Genomic DNA, 22,088 nt, shown 5'->3' on the forward strand with positions numbered 1-22,088 from the left:
AGTTCCTCCTTATTGTCTAAGAAAGTCCCACAACATGATGCAAAGTTCTGGGGACTGGGATCCTCCTTATTGCTGGAGATAAACCATCATTGTAGTCTAGAGATAATCCTTGTTGTTGAGAAAAGTCACCACTGTAGATATGTCAAACAGAATGAGAAGTCCCTTGGCCTCTTGAGTATTCTTGCCCCCAATGAAAGGTTTTCACATTGGCTGTCCTCTCCTGAACTATTGATATGCAGATGTCATTCCTGGGGAGATAGATATTGCACTAGTAGTGTCCAGAAATGATGGTAGTGGGTGGGCTTCCCTGCCTTTTGTACTTCCATCGGTACAGCATGCAATCTTGAGTGGGTGGATGCCGATGGTGCCTTGAATGGGTGCCGATGTTGAGAGGATGGTCCAGTGGGCCAACTTGAGGACTCCATTCATGCAGCAGCAAAGCAGTAGAAGGCAAGTGAGGACCATGATGTCCACATTGAACAATCCCATGGCTTGTTTCAATGCTCGATCCTGAGGGAGACAAAGTATGATGTCCATGTTCTAAAGTCCATATCTAAGTGAATGAACACTGAGATGTTACTAGGTTGGATTTTTCCTTGTTAATGAAAAGTCAAGACTGGTAACATGGGCCATCATGACTGGTTTGAGATCGCTGACGTTGCTGCAAGAAGCTGTCCAGGTAACCTGAGGTTGCCGCCATAGAAATGGTCCTGGTATGCGTGTTTACTAGATTCATCAGACAAGGGAAGATCCAAGGGCTAATGAGGAGCCTCAAATGGGGTGCTCTGAACTGATATATGATGTATGCAATGGTCTGGAATGTCTTGGGAGCCTATGAAAAGACATGAAGGTATGTGCTGTTTAAGAACATAGTGAGGGCAAAGTCTCCCTTTTGGATATTGTTTAAAATGCACTGTAGAGTTCCTGGAGGGAACCGAGGGGCATGGAAAAATGATTGAGGGTGTTTCAGCTGATGACCAGATGTAGAGAGTCATTTGCCAGTGAGACCAAGAAAAAGGTGTTGAATGAACAATAGAACCATCTCGGTGCTATATATCTGCATGGTATTTGATTGGTGTAGCTTTGATAGGACGCCTTTCAGAGGTTCGTGTCCTATGAGTGACCCTTGGGTCCTTTTGTTGAATCCCCGTAATATCCCTGTATTGACACTGTGGTTGCAGATGGAAGAAAACATGTCTCCTTGATGGCTTATTAGCGTACTCAACCATTGGGACATTAAGCAGAGTGGTAGAGGACAAAGGTAATGTTCTTGGCCTGAGACTGATTCCATGTATGCCTATGGTGTCCGGGATGTTATGTCAGTTTGAAGATAATCCAAGAAAATAAAAGTCTCACAGTGAATTACATTTAAAATATTGTGCACTAAATCCTAAGTGTAAACAAAGGATATCCGATCCATGCACATGGGGTTTGGCTATGTTATCCCAAATGCAGCAAGATCAGTCATTGCTGGGGTACCAAATGATTAGATGGTGGGAGTGTAAATATTAGAAAAGCTGACAAACTGATGATAAAGGTGGGCCAATAAGTCCACAACTCTGCGAAGACTGCGAACGTAACTAAGTCAGAACTGTCCATTCATTGTAAGATCAACAGCTGCTGGAACACCAGTTGGAAACACAGCCTCAGTGGAGGTCAGAAGGCATCGTCCCATGCCCTTGTGTAGGACAGAATCGATGATACTGGTAGAACGATCAGCATCATCTAATTGTGTGGATAGGGCTACAGTCCATGTAACACATTAGGACTTACCTAGCAAAGAGCGATACAGTCTATTGCTCACTAAACACACAGAACTCTCTGAATAAGAAAGCATGACTTCAAGAAAGCTGCTGAGTAAAAAGGCTCTTCTCGTGGCAGAGTGTAGAGAAATTGTGAGACAACATCTGTTGAGGCATGAGGATCTACTCCTAGTATCGTGCTGAATTAGTGTTATGAAGTGATACAAGTTTGACTGGTCCCTGCACATCTGTAAAAGTCGTGCTCAACGTACTGGAAACCCGAGCTGTTATTGATTTAGCCCATAATATTGACTGGCCCTTCATGATCCCAAGTATATGGCCTAGGCCAGTCGCAATAGAAATAGGCCATCAGAGTGAGGAAGATGTCATTAGGATTATCAGTTGGGATGGGTTATTGTATATTTGATCCCTATAAGCTGTCTATGTGTCTGTTGAATGAGAGGGAGCTTGGCTGTCTGTTAGCTCTGTCCTGTTCTGCAGAAGGAATCAAGGAGACAAGGTAAGGAGGAGTTCCAAACAAGACAAGTCCTGTGGTGGTGACTTGGGTGCCGGAGCTGTTTCTGAGCGTGTCAATGTCCGGCGCTATGTGGTTCAAGGGTAAGTTGAATTATCTCCTTTGCTGATGAAATCAGTATGCAGACTATTGACACCTTTGGTCTGAACTGCATGTTGTTTGTGCTTTGCCCATAGTTCTAATCTGTAAGACAAAATAGAGAAAAACGGATCAAGGTGTAGCCCTGCACCTGTTCTAGAACCTGTTCTGTCCATGCCAAGATAATTCATTAAGTGGGTGACCCAGAAATTAATGTCTAATCAGGTAAGGAAGCGTACAGGTAAACTTTAATGACAATACCACCTGTTTACAATCCTGTGAGCCTGCACTTGTTATCTTGCATATCATGTGACAATATCACCTGTTTACAAGCCTGGAAACAAATTGCTAGCAGATGATTTCAACGACCATACTTAACTGTACGGAGGTCAAGGATGGCCTATACAAGTAGAAGCACTGAAGCATGATGTTCCAAGGCGAAAAATACCATGGTAAAAAAACTCACCTTCATATACAAAAAAAAATTGGAATTGTACATATATAACAGGTTTTTCGGAGCATAAAGACACGCACGCATGTAAATAATGTAACCCAAACCTAGCTAATAAGACTTGGGCTACACGTGCAAGCAACTAAGTGTTTGAACAACATGACATAAAGTTATGCAGATAAACATGACTCAGGGGTCACCTATATATACATGCAGGGTTGCCTCTAGGATTTGATAAATGTGGGTACTTGCCCCCAATGAATCTGAAGAATAAAGGGGGGGGGCAGCAATGTAGCCATGGGGAGGCTTCCAGTATGGTGTAAAAAAACAAAAACACGATGTATTAAAAAAAGCTATAGCAAGTATAGTAAGTGCATTAAATGCATCTCATATCTTCTGTTTATTATAGTATAACACTTAGAACTGAAATCAAAGTCTTATGTTTTCTAATAACATTCTATCTACACACAAACCATTAAAGAATCAAACCATATACTTCAAATAGTGTTACTCCTCTAGCCAATCTTAAAAAAGTGTCACACTTCCTGTGTGTCACATGCTCAATTCTGATTTGTTATTAATCCATACTAAGAAAGATCAGAAGAGCACATATTTTCCTTTCACGGATGACAAAAAATAATTTTTAAGGAAAAGTCCAAAGCTCAAAATTAATTAGGGAAAGTATATATACAGTTTCTATAACAGTTAACTCTTTACTGGAACATATATACATCTGCATCCAGACAGACTGTAATTGTGACTGCATTATTCTGCAAATATGATCACTATTTCCTAAATAGCCTCCTGTCCTTCCTCATCCTCCACTCTACCAATGCCTTGTTAAGGTTGAAGTCTCTCAGAGGAGATTCTTCATTTCAAATCATCATGAGTCTCCTGAGAACCCTGTCTTCTAGACAGCTTCTTCCTGCAGTTTTGGTTCGATTTTGATTGCTGAATCCTCTCACAGTCTGTAGTTTGGTATGGCATAACCATGGCCACTGATGCTAATTGAAGAAGATTTGGAAATTAGTCTGCATGATGTTGATGTACAATCTGCCAGAGTCTGCACATTTTGTTTCTAGTGTACATTTCTCTTTTAATGATAGTCTTAGCAAGAGACCACTGTCAAAATATGTTTTGGTCACACATAAATGACCAGCCTTTTGGTATTTGAAATATCTGTACTCTCATCAATTAAGATGCTAATGAATGGACTACATCATACTTTCTGCATTCACTCAGATTTTATCACTGTTGCTATGCAATCTTGGAAAAAAATAAAGCTCGAGGATAAATCAAAGTATACAAGTATTTCATTATAATTATTATTATTGAAGTATTTGAGAAATGTAAAACAAATATATTATTAAAAAAAACAAAGTAAAATGACCAAAATCAGATGCAAATTGTGCAAGAACCTTAACCTAAGACCATGGAGTGTCTAAGGATGTTGCCTTGTGATAATTCAGTCATTTTAAGAAATCCCATCAAGGTGTTCAAATACTAAAATAATATGACATTACAGTCTCTCTCACTGTAAATTCGAGTCTTTAAATTATAGTAATGAAGGAAGTGATTATGCCTGTCTGTATACAATGATTTTAAAACAAAAAATGTTGGTATTCTATACAGCATTGATGGATCCCTACATATGAACAGTTGTGATATAAGCAGATCAGGGTCAATGTCATTTGCTGCAATGATCATCAGAGCAAATAATAATAATAATAATAACTTATTTACTAAAGCATTATATAAGTTTCAAGCGGTGGGATTCGTCTGACTACTGTACTGTATCACGATGTCGACAGCAACTCCTTATATGCTCAGGACATTATTCAAACAACAGCGACTGTATTCATCATTTCAAACACACGAAAACTCGTTACAGTGATACTAAAATGTGACCTGTCTAGACAGGAAAGAATTTCATGACAAAAGAAACAGGCACCAATAATCCAGATTGATTAAAAAAGGAAAAAGTTATTCACCATTAAACATTGACAGGATTTCATTGGCCAATCACGATGCTAGGTGCTACTTTAAGTTACAAAGGGATTCCTCAAGATATGCACTGATTGGAACCTAAGTGATCATGCTTTGGTTGCTTGTTAGTAAACACCATTTTTCCATCTAAATTTGAATAGAAAAAATGTACCTGAAATTCCTCTACAGAAGCCCTTGACGAATATGTTGCATTTCCTCCAACTCTCATGTTGCCAACACCAACACCCAGAAAGTCAACAAAATCTAACAGTGAGCCATATTTTAGAGAACCAATATTCTCTTTGCCAAGTAATAATCAACTGACATAGTATGAATAATTGATTTAGATTTCTTGCTGATAGCTGCCATGCATGCAGTTTTAATTTTAAGATTTTCACTTTGTTTCCGATCCTGAATCGCCTGTTTGTGAGCTGGTAACTTAACATATCTGTCAAGGGTTGATGTCCTGAAATTAGCATTTCCATGTGTGAAAGAATATTTTTGCCAGTTTTTACACACCATCTGCAAAGCATCTCATTTTTTTCATTCATTTCCAGCCATGGTCGATTTTGTTTCCAGTCTGCATTGAAAGAGTACTTTTTTTCTTGGTGTTAGATGGACCCTTAGTTCATCGCTGCCATCTTTAAGCACATCATCACTAGCATCGTCCGATATGGGATTAGCCTAAGAAAGTGTTTGTTCTCTGTCATTGTGCCTATTGACAGAAACTTCTGCACCCTGACTGTTATTAGAAGTGTTACTGCTAAAATAATGAAAACATGTCAGAGTTTTAACAGATTTAGCAATTTAACATGTTGTCCAGCCAAGCCGGCCTCTCTATCAAACATGCTCTTTTGACCTTTGTTATTAACCAATCAGAACTGAGCACATGACACACAGAAATATGCAACACATTTAGAACTATACAAGCATAGCTGCCAACCCTCCAGGCTCGCAATTAGTGAAAACGGATAAAAATTAGTGAATTTTGACATGAATTTGTGAAGTGATCTTCAAGTCCGGGAATATTTTTTGGAACAAATGTTTAGAATGGTCTCCAACTGATAAAGGTAGATGGTGTTCAACAAGAAAACTCACAAACAATGCTTCAGCATTGGTAGCTTGCAGGTCTTCCATCAAGAGCTTGTGGCACATGCGCAGAGCAAAATTCCAGATAAGCCCCAGTTTCTCTCAAAAGCATTTGTAAAACTACTCTTATACATATAGATTAAAATATGCTAATATGATTGCTACTGGGCCAACTGTATTAATCAGCTACAGTTCCACTAATATCGTGACCAGAAGTGCCGGACTGTTTTGGCAAACTGCCGATATAACAACTAGCGCTTAAGAGGAAATTGGTTATTTTATTAAAGATTTAAAATAATTGAAAATTGGGGAAATCATGATTTTATTACATGCGGTGTGAATCAGTGAATCGCTGAAAAAGTTGTGAAATTCATGCCAAAATCGTGACGGTTGGCAGCGATATGCAAGTACAACATATTCGCCAGGTGACAACCAGGAATTTTACAGCCAAAAAACCCAACGCATTCTTAAGAAAAAAATGTGCACAATTCTTATTTTTCTCTTGATTTTGCGGGAAATCTTAAATGGGGGGGGGGATCTGCATGATCACACGTCCTAGATGCAACTCTGAACATGCATGCGCAGGAGGTGATTTAATGAACCATGTATAGAGCGCTGAACTGTACTTGTCTGACTAGAAAGGTAGAAATACAGAATATTTCAGTATCAGCATTACATACAAACATCCTTCACAAAGAATGGAATAAAGGCACCGTTATTGAGATATAACTGGTAGGTGCGACAAAATCCGTTATTAGGCAATACTTGTAGAGTAAGAAGGCCCAGAGACTGCCCATTCAAGAAATTACACTAAAATGGCTCCCCGACACTAGGAATGCCATGGATATAAAACTCACTAATATGTACACGTTAGTGAGGAAATTCTACAAATAAGTTATATGAGCACTATAGACTCACACATAAAATTAAGTATAGCACGAATGGATTGTGAAGTTGCTTAGGCTACATGTGCAAGTACCCAATGTATGACGATAACAAAGTGTGACAATTTGTAGAGGTAGAACTTTATCGTGAGAGAAGACAGAAAAAGTTGAAATATAGATGGAGTATGCTCTCCTTAGAAGTGAACAAACTCCTCAAACTTGAAGTGCCATATCTTCCACATAGCTTTGGCTTTGCAAGATCACTCTGCCCAACCACCAATAGGTGGGTAGACAACTTTTAGCTCCCTTGATCTAAATGTAGCATCTGGGAGGGCTGGATTTGCAAGGTAGTGGTAGTTCTCCTAAGGTGTTATGATTGGGTAATGTATTCGAAGAAGAAACCTAGCTGGTCATGAATGAAACAAAAACTTAACCGAAACAGGTAAAATGTGAAATGTAGGTCACAGCCTGTCACCTGCCAGTGTTGTGATTTGATGACCTCTTTATGCCCTAAATCACAGTTGTCTGTATAAGTGATAGCAAGTGGCTCAGAAACACTCTGTTATACGTGGAGATTCATACAAATGGGTCATGTTAAAATTAATGCTTCTAACGTATAGTCTTCCTTTTACTTTTGCAATTGAAACATAAAATTAAAAGTCATGTACATCAGCTTTGTGCATGAATACTTGCCTCTGCCCTGACGACATGTTTAGGTAGACAAAGGTCTGAAGGCAGTTCCTTCATGCTGTGATCTTCCACCACCAGATGGGAACAATTTGGATCCCCTGGGACAGCAATCATCCCACCTAAAAAATTGAACATAGAAAAATTCATTTTTTTAAAACACAAGGGTTCCACAGAATATGGTGTAAAATCTATGAACCACTTTAAGCATGCAAGGCATTAATCCTAGGATATCAAAAATCAATATTGTTACATGCTACAAACCATTTGCAGTCAACGAAACTAAGAATAGATACCTTTCTATAGCATAATAGGTTATGACTCCTTAGCTTTCAACCTTATCACAAGGTCTTCATCAGAAGAATGACTTCTGGACTGGAGTCACATGAACTAAATGTTGACCACATGACAAAACTCTTCTGTACAACTGTGGAAGTTCCAATAACAAATACCAGTCCAACACTGGCTCCCCCTCCATGATTTCAATATCTTCTCTTATCTTCCTCATCAGGGAGTTATTCTCTCTACCGAGTACTCTGATGTTATCACAATAAATATTAGGCGCTGACTCTCTGCAATGTTCACCAACTGCTGTCCAGGATTCTCTGTTGATATGCAAGTTTTCTTTAACTCTTGTTTCAGGCTCCTAGCAGTTTCCTCAAGGTAATCTTTCCCACAATTATCACACTGGAATTTATAGGTGAGTGAGTACTTCATACTCAACGGAGTTTGGTATTTTAGATGTACCAAGTACGAGCAGATGTGGTTTTTTTGGTAATCTTTCAAAGAGACTACCAATGTATGGTAAAAGGACAGTCCCACATTTCTTTCCTTTCTCCACATTTGATCCTCCCTTCTCCATTCTATTTCAGTAAACACGAACATTAAGTATTTATAACCATTGGCCCTCAAGGCTTTCTTAATATGATCAACCTCCAACATCTGGTCTTCCTCAACACTTACCATGCTATTCACCCGATGCAACCAAGTTCTCACCACTGATCTCTTACATTCAAGATCGTGGTTGGAGTTAAAGTTTAGATACTTGTCTGTGTGGGTAGGTTTGCGGTAAATAGTAACTTTTGTTCTCCCATAATCTAAAATGTGAATGCAAGTATCCAAAAATGGCATGGAATTGAGATGCTCTGTAAATTTTTCAATATTGTATTCATTACATCATAATGAAAGTGTCATCCACATAAAAAAAAACACACATCCAGAGGATGTGCCCCAGTGAAAATGGCATTGAGTTTAATATCTTCCACATACAAAATCTGCCACAATAGAAGATACTGGTGAGACCAGTGCCACCCCAAGCTTCTGTTGATAAATTACTCCCTGATAAACAGAATAAGCAGTATTAAAGGCACATTTCAACAGAGTAATTACTTGTTCTAACACCAAAGTAGTGCATTTGTTCCAGTCTTTCGAGTCTATTTTGGATGACTAACAAGGCCTTGTCAACAGGTATACATTTAAAACAGGGAGCTCACATCATACAATACTAACATTTTCCCAGGAGTGACTTCCAAATCTTTAATTTTCTGGACTAGATCTGCCCTGTTTTCAATGTCAGTTAAATTATGACCAACTAAAAGACGCAACACTTCTGCAAAATATTTAGATGCTGGATAGAACCCATAGAACCCACCCACCTAATACATCAGTAACAAACTTAGTGCATAGAGAAAAAATTGTGCCAAAGGTTTATTTTAATGCAGCAACTGACACAGATGCTATACGACTTGAAAGAAATTTTAACACAAAACTTTAACACTGCTTATGCTGCTACAACCATAAAAGTGATATATGTTTTACCATTCACATGCTTGACAAAAAAACCAATAAGCCAGGATTATGCTGAAATGTTATTAAACCCTAAACAACGATGGTATTGCAAATTTAACACTGGGTAGTGAACTTATTCAGTTCAGCAGGAGGTCATGAGTTCAAACACCTGAAGAGTCATACCAAAAACTTATAAAAATGGTACCAACAACTGCCTCACTCGGCACTTAGCGTTAAGACATTAGTGTTAGAATCAGTTGGCCTGGTGTCGGGATAATGTGACAGGGTGGGATATTATGCTAGATGTCTGGGGCATGTTGCCACAATGCTAAACATCACTTTAAACTGTCACACTGTAGACAGCATAGCGATATGACTGAAACATTAGTAAAACTACATTAAAAAACCAAATCACACACACTATTCAGTCCTATATTAGACCATGGCAGTTTGAGCATTATAGTGCAGAGTCCTTACAGATTTTCAGTCATAAAATTCAAAAGACGTGGATTGTTCATTTCAAAAGGTGTTTCTATTTCAAGACTTCCATAACATCTGAATCAGACATAATCATGTACTAAACCACAAAATGTATCATAAGAAACAAGTATGACTACTGAAAATAATATAAATTTGAATGTTAAGTAATATCAATTTACAAAACAAAGTACTGCATTATGTTGGTATGGGAAAACAATCGAATGAACAATTGAAACTAGTTTTGTTTCATTTCAAATTTTTTATTTCTCAAGAAATCAGAATAATCAGTTATAAATTAAGATGTCTCAAGCAGAATATCTAACAAGTGACAAAGCATTTAAGAACTGGCTACAAACATTAGTGTCTGCAAATTTAAAACTTGGATTTGGTACATATACCACATTAAATCTATATGCATGATATAACAACAAATGTCAAGAATGTCCACTAAATTCAATATTAGTTAGTTACTCATTTAACTTCATTGCAATTCTTTAGAAAATACTTAAAGACTAGATATCTGATAACATGCAGGCATCTTTTGTGTGGAAGTATTTCCATCAAGTTTATGTTCAACCTGACCAAGCTAGAACTCTGTTTAAGAATATGACCGAACAGTTATATTACATGTTATTAAGCAAGTGCACTCTTGTACATATCTATTATCGTCATCTTTTATTTGGTCACACTCATTTCTATCAACTCTTTAACAAGAGTAAAGAATGTTTAGTACTCTTTTGAATTTATCTATATACTGATTTCAGCCTTTGCATTATAGAGCTGGGTCAATACATGACAAACTTCTAACCATGGTGTATGCACGTGGGGTATTTTCATTCATTTTATGCACAAATGTACAGATTCTTTACACGAAAGAATGGGTCTTCCACCTGCTTGCTTCTCTGATAGCAACTTTTTTGCTTCCATATCTGCAACAAATCCAATATCAATATGCTGATGCACTTTGTGGTCAATGAGATTCAGTGGAAAATGTTGAGAGACCAGATATTTGATAAAATGCATGCATCTTTTGTAGGGATGCATTTCCATCATGTTGAGAGACCAGATATTTGATAAAATGCATGCATCTTTTGTAGGGATGCATTTCCATCATGTTGAGAGACCAGATATTTGATAAAATGCATGCATCTTTTGTAGGGATGCATTTCCATCATGTTCATGTTCAACTTGACCAAGCTAGAACTCTGCTTGAAGACCGGTAAATACGGTTAGACCTTTAACTTAAAATTCAGAAAACAACTTTATTATAACTTACAAACATGACAAAAATCAGGCACACACTAAACTCATTTCAGAATCATGGACACAATATATATATATATATATAGATAGATAATTGGGTCCAAAAAATTGGATCATATTAACAGCAGGGTTGTGTTAATGCGGGGTTTTATAGTATTTTACTATTTTCAGAAAACAACACATTGGAACATATATGTTTATTCATGTCTAATGTATATCATGAATAGTGTATCAACACCATTTACTATCGTGCCATCATGGCATGCAATTCATCCATAATGCATGTAATTCCTTTGAAAAATTGCACACAGCTTTAAAATATTCAATAATTTTGTCACAGATCATTGTGTCTGAATTCAATATCTAATATATAGCATGAACAAAGTATTAACACCGTTTATTTACCGTCTCATATCATACCGTCATGGCATCCAGTTAATCCATAATACATGTAATTCATTGCAGAAATTGCATACATATTTAAACTATTCAGTAATTTTGTCACAGATCATTAAGTGTCTGAATTCAATGGGAAAAATTAACAGCAAAATTAGGTTAAGAAAGATGAAGCACATGTACGGTTCATTACGTTCCAGGGTCTGTGAACGGTGTCTATAAATTTCATACTGCTAAAATTTTATATGTGTTTCCGTGTACCTTTATCAATTGTAAATTCCCAATAATTAACACTTGTACGTCTATTTATTTCAACGACTACAGCAAGAATAATTAACAAACAACATATGCTTTCAGCGTGCATATAACTTTTACTTCAGATTTTGTGAATATCGAAAGAACATGTGAAAATTACTTTTATAAAGATTTTTAAGCTGAACACATATACAATTTCATACCCTTTCAATTTCCAGCTAATAAAGCAGTGTATCCCCCTGGGGTGTAAAATTGAGAGTTAAAAAAACAAACTTGGTGTCAGAACTGGGGGTCAAATAAAAAATGTGGGTGTAAAAAATGAAGACAAATTTTCATTTGACTCGTACTTTTTCAGCTTGAAATAGGATATTGCCACTTGCACAACATACTCTCTCTCTCTCTCTCTCTCTAAACATACAAATAAACCAAAATGCACAATTAACAAATTGTCCATTCAAAGAATAATTTTATTAGTTCATTTTTCTTTTCAAGTCGTATTTTTAACAGTCTCCTTATAATCAATATGAAGCAATATTATAGCCCAACACACTACATACAAGCCAATACAAAAAGCCAAAAAAATATTTTAACCAAGTGGCAGTTAATTTACTGCCTTTCATAAAATGTGTACTATCATCAGTTTCATTGTACTTCGTCCTATAACACTTTTATCCAAATATCAAGGAGGATCATGATTCATCTTCTTTCTAATAAGTTACACTTGAACTTTAAGATCTTTCTTTTATTGCAGCAAAGTTAAAAACCAACAAAATCTGCAATAACTCGCTGACTTTGTAATCAAAATAACGCATTTGTCTCTGCAAGTTTACTTATTTCTTTGTTGTGAAAGATTGTCTTGGGTTATAATGTGTTCTCCAGATATCTTGTGGTGAATGAGGGCCGATTTTTTAAAATTCTAAAACCCTGTCATGAAAGGATTATTTACTTTTGCAGTCTTCGCAATCACGCAATCAGAAGTCACACTGGTAATCCTAATGGATGTGCAGTATTCCAGTCAAGGGAATTATTTTCTCTATTTTTCATTAAAGTTAGATCCACAGTTACTCTTTTGTGTTTGCTTCTTTCACTTTCTTCACTAATGATTTTTAGTGCACAACGTTTTAATCTGGAGATCACTTTCCAGTGCAACAAGCATTGAGGTTAAACATCTAGATGACAGCTAGCTGAGCTCGATGGAAATCGCATGAGAGCTCACGAGATTAGGGGAAGCTACTCTGTCATAACATTGCCTATGCTAGTCTGGTTCATTGTTTCGTATGTTCCCTGCGTTGCACTCTGCTTTACGAATAGAGGAGCGCAAGGCAGGGAGCAAACAAAGCAGGGAACCATTCAATGCCTATGCTTTAAGTATATACGATGCCATCCATCGTCCAGTGCATCGGGTATTAAATAAATCCTGATCACATTATGAAAATCCTTTGCGTCAAAAAAACGCACGGCAACAAAATGTGTGCATCAATTTTCTCCAGCGTGCATCCCTGATGCACAAATGTGCGTAAAGGGAAACACTGTAATAAAGTGGACATTATATACTGGTCAACTGATTGCATCTAATAACACTGCCAAGCCCAGCAAACATGTTGGCGGCTTTCGTTTTTTGATGTTTATTAAATTGTGAGAATCTTTAATCAACCACCACATTGTCTGCTGCTTGGTTGTTTATGCAGTTAAAGAAGAAGCACATGTTGGCTATTGTTTGAGCAATGGTTGTATACAGAATTAATTGAAGACATTCACAAAGACGACTAACTGGCTTTACTCATGGATCAGTAGTAAGTAACATTTCCGATAATGTTTATTTTGGCATAACACTTCAAGAACCTGGTGAAATTGTTAAATAACAGAAGCCACACCATGGTCATATTATATTCGAATTCATATGCGAACTGATCTGCCAAATGATAATAAACATTTTACACACTACTTTACGATCGTATTATATTCAAATTCATACAAGATCTCTTCCCCAAAATGATGTCAAATTTTTTTATACTATTTCACGTACTTTAAAAAAAAAAATTCCGGGTACGAGAAAAATACATGTGCATGTATTTAAAATTTCAGGTGCCATGCCACGATCATATTATATTCGAATTCATACACAATCTCTTCCCCAAAATGAAAATAAATTTTGTATACACTATTTCACGCACTTTGAAGAAGAAAAAAATCTGTACACATTTACAGTCACTAAACTAAACATCGTTGACTTGACAATTTTATATCCCTATTTCAATGACTGGTTGCCTGCAAAATTCTGGAGTAAGAGAAGATAAGGCCTACCCAATGATTTTCATAAATTGCTAAATTGCAAAAGTAAAAAACATGAAGTTGTCACAGGCCTGTTTACCCATATATTTTCTTGTCTGTATTTTAAGCAATGCCTGTCAGTATTTTTAGAAGGCAGTCAGTTTTTTCATTCAGTATTTCTAGCATCTTAACATAGCACACATCACCTGTGAAACAGGGCAAAATAGTAGACACTATAAATACACTATAATTACCATTATGTAGTATTGCACGACATAGTGACAATACAATATTCTGTAACTAACTCCTAGTTTGTAAAGACGCTGATATTCAGGCGACTCTGTGTTGACCATTGACTTAAACATGTTTATATTATAATGATAAAAAGCACAAAGGAATACTTCCACACACCCAACTTCTTTCTGTTATTTACCTCTGTTACTTTCTCTAGAAAATCTGTTTTCTCAGCTTCATACATATCCATAACATTTAAAATAAAGCCAGATCTCTACATTATACATGGTTAAGGAAGATTTAATACAAAACATAATGATAGAAATTGTTACCACCACCCATCATCTCAGAACATAATAAGTTCATCTAGAGAGGTGAAGGCAATCTTATTTATTTCATAAAATCTGGTATCAGCTTTGTTAACATTTAAAGTAATGGATTGCTTCTAAATACCTTGTGCAATTTTGGAATCTGGGAACATATTTTTCATTGCTTTTGTTAACTTGTCAGCTGTGCTCAATGACACATTAATATATACGATCAACTCACATAGAATAGCCTCAGCACGTGTTATTTGCCTTTGAAACACGTGTTGATCATTGACTTGCTTTCCCTTCATCATTAACAAAACATTTCTGTTTCCCTTTACTAATGATTCCAATTTTGCATGATTTTCTGATTCCACGTGCTGTGAACTGTCATTCTTTCCACCATGTGTACAGGAAAAGTCTAAGTTCTCCTTTACACAATGGTTTAAGGCATGGCCACAGAGTATCATAGACTGGTAGAAACTGGTAGAAAAAGCTTTCTATTTTTAGACTTTCCATTTTCATCATCAGTTTGATGCTGAAACATTCTTATCAGTGACAATTTTCTTTGTTTAAACAACCAGATGTTGAAAATGTTAAAATCAGTGATGTGGCACAGACTGCGGACATGGACGCTGATTGAAAAGATGATACAACGAAACAAAACGAAAAAAAAAACCACTTAAAAATTAATTTAAAAAAATTAATAAATGCATCCTCAAATCGTATTTTCAGATCATTGACCGCATGACCGTACTAATGGACTCTATTCCGTACAAATTCGGTAAAATATGGATGGGTAAACAGGTCTGTTGTCAAAACCAGAAATTGATGAAGATTTTTCAACAAAAAAATTTCCACACATTTCTGTATACAGACTTTTGTGTGTCAAATCCGAAAAGTGTAGGTATTTGACGCAAGACACATGATTTTGGAATGGCACAAAAAAAGCTGAAAATTTGAAAGGGTGGTTTGGGGGTCCTCCCACAACGGGGTCTCAAGGGGCAACTTATCATCATAATATATAACAAAATAATCATTTGAAAACCAACAAACTTACCAGAAAGTTTCAACTTGACTTGAATAATTTCACAATATTTATTGTCACATGAATTTGTTCTCCAATACTATTGGTGCTGAAGTTATTTCATGTGCATGTCAGTGTTAACATCGTAATTAAGTCACAAAAATTTCTCAGTTTTTGCAGCAAATATATTATACTTCTCTCTTTTCAAATCTGTGAAAAAAAACACCCAAGTACATCAACTATAAACAAATAATCCCACACATTCACTGGCCTTTTTCTCCAATGGACACAGCCTGTTGATATTCCAGTCAAGCTCTTTGTGCGGCTTTGGCAAAGATTTGTTTAGCCTTCCTTTTTGAGCTCAATGTGCAATCGTTTCTTTTCCTTCTCAATGAGAGCCTTTTTTCCTTTCAATCTGGTGCTTGTATTGGCACCATGCAGTACGCATATTCTGACAGAGAGCTAGATCTGTTCTCTCATGCAAGAAATCTTTCTTCTTATAGTAATTAACTGCACTTTTTCCAGATGCCTTCTGAGCTTAAATTTTTCCATATGCAGCTTCTTTTGTGCCATTCCTATTTCTTCCAACCGCAATAAACATAGAGCAGAGCTCACAAAATGCCAGTCCTCTAGTGTTCAGTTTTCTTATAAACTGGCCAACTAAATTTCCATCGACTTTTCGCTCCAGCCATTCCCATTTCCATATGTTTTTTAAACCTTTATCTAAACTTCTTGTGTCATGGTCTCTATCAACAACTTGGGATGCCATTTTTTGCAAACACGCTTCTTCTTTCCATTGCCATCAGTTTCCATTACATGAAGATTCATTGGATGAATTTAAACTTTTGACCATTCAGAATACTCTTTACAAGAGTCGTGGGCTAACTAATATATGGAATGAATACATTACAAGGGTCTTTGCGGAATGGGAAAGAACAGACCGTTTTTAAAAAACCAGATTGGAGATGATAAAGAAAAAAAAAGGACTATATCAAGAAAAATCGGATACAAGTCAGGAGAAAAGCGGAATTCTGCTAAAAAATGGAGAAAAATCATGTCTGGCATGAGTAGATAAAACACTGTGTACATCTTCAAACCTAACAGATCAACTAAAACCTCGATACTGGCTAAATGGTCTTACCATTTTGTATTGTTAACTCTTCCATGTGATCCTGCTCCTCTCTAGGGAAGCTGATGAAACTCAGGCAGCATTTGTAGAATGTGGGCACTCTGTACTGCATCTGGATGGACAAAATGAATATATGTCAACTAAAAACAGAATAATTATCTTGGATTATATGCACCCAGCTTTCAACAGCCTAAACTTCAATCAGCCATCAAATTATATGCCAGAAGATCTGAAACTACACTGCTCACATGTGGTTGTGCATTATATTGAGGTAAATATGACACTAATACAATCCTTTATAAAGAGATAAATAGTACACATATAATAAGGTACATTATACAGCTGTCCCCCATTATAACATGATTCGCTATACCAGGCTTCCACATATAATACAGTAACTCCATGGACTACATAATCAAAATTCAATAAACTATAAATAAATTAAAAAAATTATGATATAATTATCATGATCTATCAGCCAAAAACTTTTACTTCAAAACAACCATATTCCAATCATCATTACATGTTTTTACAACCAGTTTAACTCTAATTAGCCACAATTTTATTCAGGAAATGTAAGAAATTGTATTCCTAACAGGTATTGTTCACCCGAAATTATCAATGTCTCTAATAAGCCATAATTGTTGAATCTGCCTTTAGCACTAAAGCCACCTGGGTGGCATCTGACAAGTGCAAATATTGCATAACTTTATCAAATATGCTTCTCTTGATCATATCACAGACACGTTTGATACCAAAAATACTGGTATTCCAATACCTGATGTACAAAAAATAGAACAAAGACCTAATTAATCAGCCACCATGCATCTTTGCCCTGTTGCAAAACCTCCATCGACCTTTTAAAAAGTATAACCTGATTAGATAAAAATCAGCAAAGAACACAACTATTTATTCATTTCCACACAATGACCGGTACTTTTCTTGGCTTATGTTTTTTACATCATTTTGGAGTAGGCTTCCATTTGGTAGCAGCAATTCGTGTTGAGAAGCATCTTCTAGATGCCACACTATAGTGTCACTCGTTTTGAAACCAAATATTCGCAGACACATTAATACATCACTAGACGTTAATGAGTTAATGACTTTTTGCTACCCAGTTTATTTACTGTGATCTCTAACTACATATTTATGTGCATTTGTGCATAAGCATTGTTTATAAATACACATACAAACAAATATAAATTTGGCAAAATGATTTTAAGCCACTAACAGCATCAGAAACAGTTACTGGAAGAATTTCTAGTTAGGCAAGAAAGAGAATTTTAATACATACCATTTTTACTCGCATATAAGCCTGTTCGCGTATAAGCCGACCCCCAAACTGAACAGGTTCGAGTCATGGATTTGGCTAATGTGGGTATGTGAGAAAGCTTGCCAGTAGCTTCTCGTGGGTCGGTGGTTCTTTCCGGGGTTTTCCCGGGTTCTTCCTCCACCATTAATACTGGCCGCTATGTATAGCCTATCGTGTGCTGAAAAATGGCGTTAAACCCTACAACAACAACAACAACAACAACAACAACCAAACTGAACAGGTATAAACACTGAAAAGTGCATGACCTGCATATAAGCCGACCTACAACTCCAAGACATCTCAAGATGCACAAAGTAAGTTCTAAATGCATTTATTTGGGCAAACTTATATTAAATTTTTTTACATGTATTATTATCTTGAGGTTGGCAAGCAAAATTATTAAAAAAGAAAAGGTATAAACTTGTTTGAAAAGTAATTTATTTAATTTTCTGTTTTCTTATTGTTTCTGCCTAATTTAGAGTTGTGTATAATTTGATCGAACGATGACAAGAATTTAGCAGTCTTGAGTTCCTGTAACACTACCACTCCCATTTGACTCGATTATTGTTTGCTTATGCATTATTGCATTGAACATTTTATATCAGTGCACAGGTAATTACGTTTTTACTTTGCTTTGAAATTGTAAATACCTAACTCATTATTATGTAACCCCAGTATGACAACACAACGAACAAACAATAAGGTTCGATGCTAATACCATAAAAGCTGAGTTGTAGTTTGCTTTGATGTAAGTGACCTTACCCCATACCTGTAAACTTTCACACTGGGAGGAAAAAAACTCCCAATTTTTGGGGTCGCTCCACGCATACCTGCTGATTTCATAATATATTCCGATTTGTGCAGAGAACTCCCGATTATTACATTATGTCTTCGATTTTCATTTCTTCTAAACAAGAAAAGTCCTGCATGTTCTGTTGTATCACCTGTGAATTATTGTTGTGACGAAATAATTACTGTACTATAAAAAATTCACTTCTTCACTAAATAGAATATTAAGTTTAAACATTATTCATGTAAATTAATGATTTTTTTTTACCTCTACAATAATACAAAAATAAACCAGAACAAAAAAAATAAAAACCAAAACAATACAATCAGCGACAATTAATTTCAATCGCAAGAATGATCACTACGAATGCTGTAACTCTGCTATAGCGCCATTCCCACAAAAGAAACTTACACAAGTGAGCACCTGGCATTTTTATACCATACATACCAATAATAATTACCATCGTTAAATTAAAAGAAAGAATGAAATACATACCACACAGCAAATGTGTCCTCAAAAAACTAATTCAGAATACATGTTTTATAATAAACAATACTAAAAGCTTTACGAGTTGACAATAAGGGAATAAGTCGGATAGACAAAGAGGGGAAAATAGTTGCCACATCTGTGGTACCATGAGGCTGGCTATTTTGACACCTTTAGTTCAACAAAACTGAGAATCCTTTATTTGCCAATCAATTGCTGGTGCTTGCATTACATACAATAATGTAGAACATAATTTCTTTGAATTATGGCGGAGGGCCAATTGTTTTCACAAAATAATTGCATGGATAAGGATTAACTTTTAATTAGTCACGCTGACTTTCTTGCTTGTTTATTTAAGACTAATCTTTAGCTATTGTGCAGTTTGACCACAGCTGACCAGAATATGAAAATAGGGCATGTCCTGGGGGAAAATAGGGCACGTCACAGAGAGAAACTGAGAGTCTTTTTGCGAATTTCAAGCATGTTCAACCAGGAAGATCTATCAATATTTAGTGAAAACAAGGCTTAAAAATGCCACTAAAATCTTCCCGATTTTAGGTCCCAATCTCTATTTTTCAGTCTTCCTACTTGGCTTTTGAAAAGTTCATAGGTATGCCTTTGACCCTGTTTTAAAAAACTTCAGCAATCATGCTAATATTAAGGAATAAAAGGCAATTACACATCAATGTACTTGTATAGTTACCGGTCAAAACTCCCTCTTGTCACAAACCAGTTTCATGGTTTTAAAGATTATCTGGCTTGTACTTCTGTCGCACAACGAAACAAATTCACCAATAAAAACCAAATTAAAACTGATTGATGTTAATCTTAGTTGAACTATATGAGAATTTTAGCCTTTATTATTACCACTCTTCGTGAACAAGTACATGTTGATGGTTATGTGCCTTGTACAATTAAACGTGCATACCTTTTTAAAAATATAGCCTCAATTTGCAGGATCACTGATATAATTGAAAATTAGTAATTCATGAGCAAATAATTCAACGTAAATGAAACAGCTATTAAGGACCAGCTGAAATGTTATCTGGAAGAATGAAATTTGGTTGAAAGAATTAAAAAAGCAAAATCTGCATCTAATATGTTTGTGAATAAGTAAGGATTAAAGTGACGCTATGCACTGGTTAAGTACTGTACAATATAGTTCAGCATGGTCACCCTGGTAAACTCAACCAGCCCGCAAATAATGAAGTCTATATTTACCTTTATTTAACTTCGTGCTGGAGAAATCAGAAACTATGCACATGCAAAATAATAATAAAATCAATCATGTACTTTATAACTGTTTAATGATTGTCAGGTCATCGAAAGTTACTCTTTTTTACATGCCTATGTCTTAGGACAATGAAAAAGTTATTGGTTTGTGTTCCTAGATCTATAGCCATTAAAGTAGTCAAGAAAAAGACCTAAAAACAGTCAAGTTTAGACACTGGCCCACTGATAAGCTGACCCCCCCTCCCTTTCTTCCAGGCCTTTATTATTTCCTAAATTATTCGGCTTATACTCAAGTATATATATATATATATATAGTACTATCTGGGCAGCGCAGAGTGCCATGACCATGGATGCAGATAGTAATACACAGCGACCAAGCTGCATTCAACATACAGGGATAGATGGTCTCACATTGACACTGTTCTCCCATCCTGTGTGTGTTTTTGGATCCAGTTCATCACTACTGTACCATGTGATGTAATTACAGTGGTTCTAGGCACCTAGGGGGACTGTCTGCTGCTACTTATGGAACTGTTTTGGTTCATTCTGTCAGTGAGTGATTCAGCGGCTACTGAATGGTACAATGTAGTTGTACAGAGGTCACAGCTGGTCTCTGATACTCCCAGACAGGATGTTATGGATAACCCTTGAGTAAAGTTTCTTCAGCAGAAACTGAAGGAGCCCAGCTAAGATTGGGCTGTCCAACGAAGGTTGGGATGACAGCGGCAACTGTGTGGACTTCACTAAATGGTTTAGTTTGAATACACCATATAGTGCTGACATTAGATTCTTGGGAATGGAATGAAGTGAATGCCCTAGGGGGACTGATTTATTTAGGGTATGCAACATGGAGCAGCACAAACACTCCCTTATCCATTGAACACCGTAGGCGTTGAGGTGGGGATGACAGCATTTTTCCGACCGAAATATGAATGCTGGCACTCTCAGCTCCAAACTAGAATAGTTGAACAAAAGACGCTGCACGTGACAGCTGGGACTGTTTTGATTGGCTGGCAAGTGATGTATTAATACATCTCATGCATATTAATGCAGACTATTTGCAGGAATGGTAGTGAGTGGGTCACCTATTGCTGTGTATAAACTATGCTTAAGTAAGCACTTAAACACAATATATATATATATATATATATATATATATATATATATATATATATATATATATATATATATATATATATATATCCACACACACACATATTTCTTTAATACAGTAAAAGTGCATACTTATTTGCTTATTGGATGTGTTTCAAAATTGTTTCAAATAATATTACCCTTTGGAAATGTAAGTGGTTAGAAATATATATATATATATATATATATATATACACACACACAGACAAAAGCTCACATGTATTTTCGGAACCCCATGCATCACGAGGGTGGAAAGAGAATGGACAGGATTAAGAAAAAAACACCATCTCTTGACAGAGTTGCCACAGCTGCTCATGAAGAAATCTCACGCTTTCTTGCAGAGTGATCGAGAATGACCACCACGGAGTGGACATGATCTCTATCAAATGGGCATGATTTACTGTGTATCACCCTGCAAGCATGATCTTTAGAGGTTTATAGAAAGAGAGAGATAGAGAGAGAGACAGAAGGGGGGGGGGCACTAAATTATCTGCATCATTATCAGATGATTA

The 22,088-nt window shown here is 36.3% G+C and overlaps 1 protein-coding gene across 1 annotated transcript in view; it reads right to left on the reverse strand.

Moving 5' to 3' along the window:
• Window positions 1-22,088, reverse strand: part of LOC149798915 (protein ECT2-like) — a 191,614-nt gene that overhangs the window by 131,489 nt on the left and 38,037 nt on the right. The window contains exons 7-8 of the mRNA XM_089957002.1: window positions 16,616-16,715; window positions 7,459-7,574 (exon numbers count right to left, since the gene is read on the reverse strand). Coding sequence (XP_089813128.1) covers window positions 7,459-7,574; window positions 16,616-16,715 — 216 coding nt within the window. The remainder of the gene's footprint in view (window positions 1-7,458; window positions 7,575-16,615; window positions 16,716-22,088) is intronic.

The sequence above is a fragment of the Sinohyriopsis cumingii genome, chromosome 5 (assembly GCF_028554795.1).
Source record: "Sinohyriopsis cumingii isolate HCF-2022 chromosome 5, ASM2855479v2, whole genome shotgun sequence".
Lineage (NCBI taxonomy): Eukaryota > Metazoa > Mollusca > Bivalvia > Unionida > Unionidae > Sinohyriopsis > Sinohyriopsis cumingii.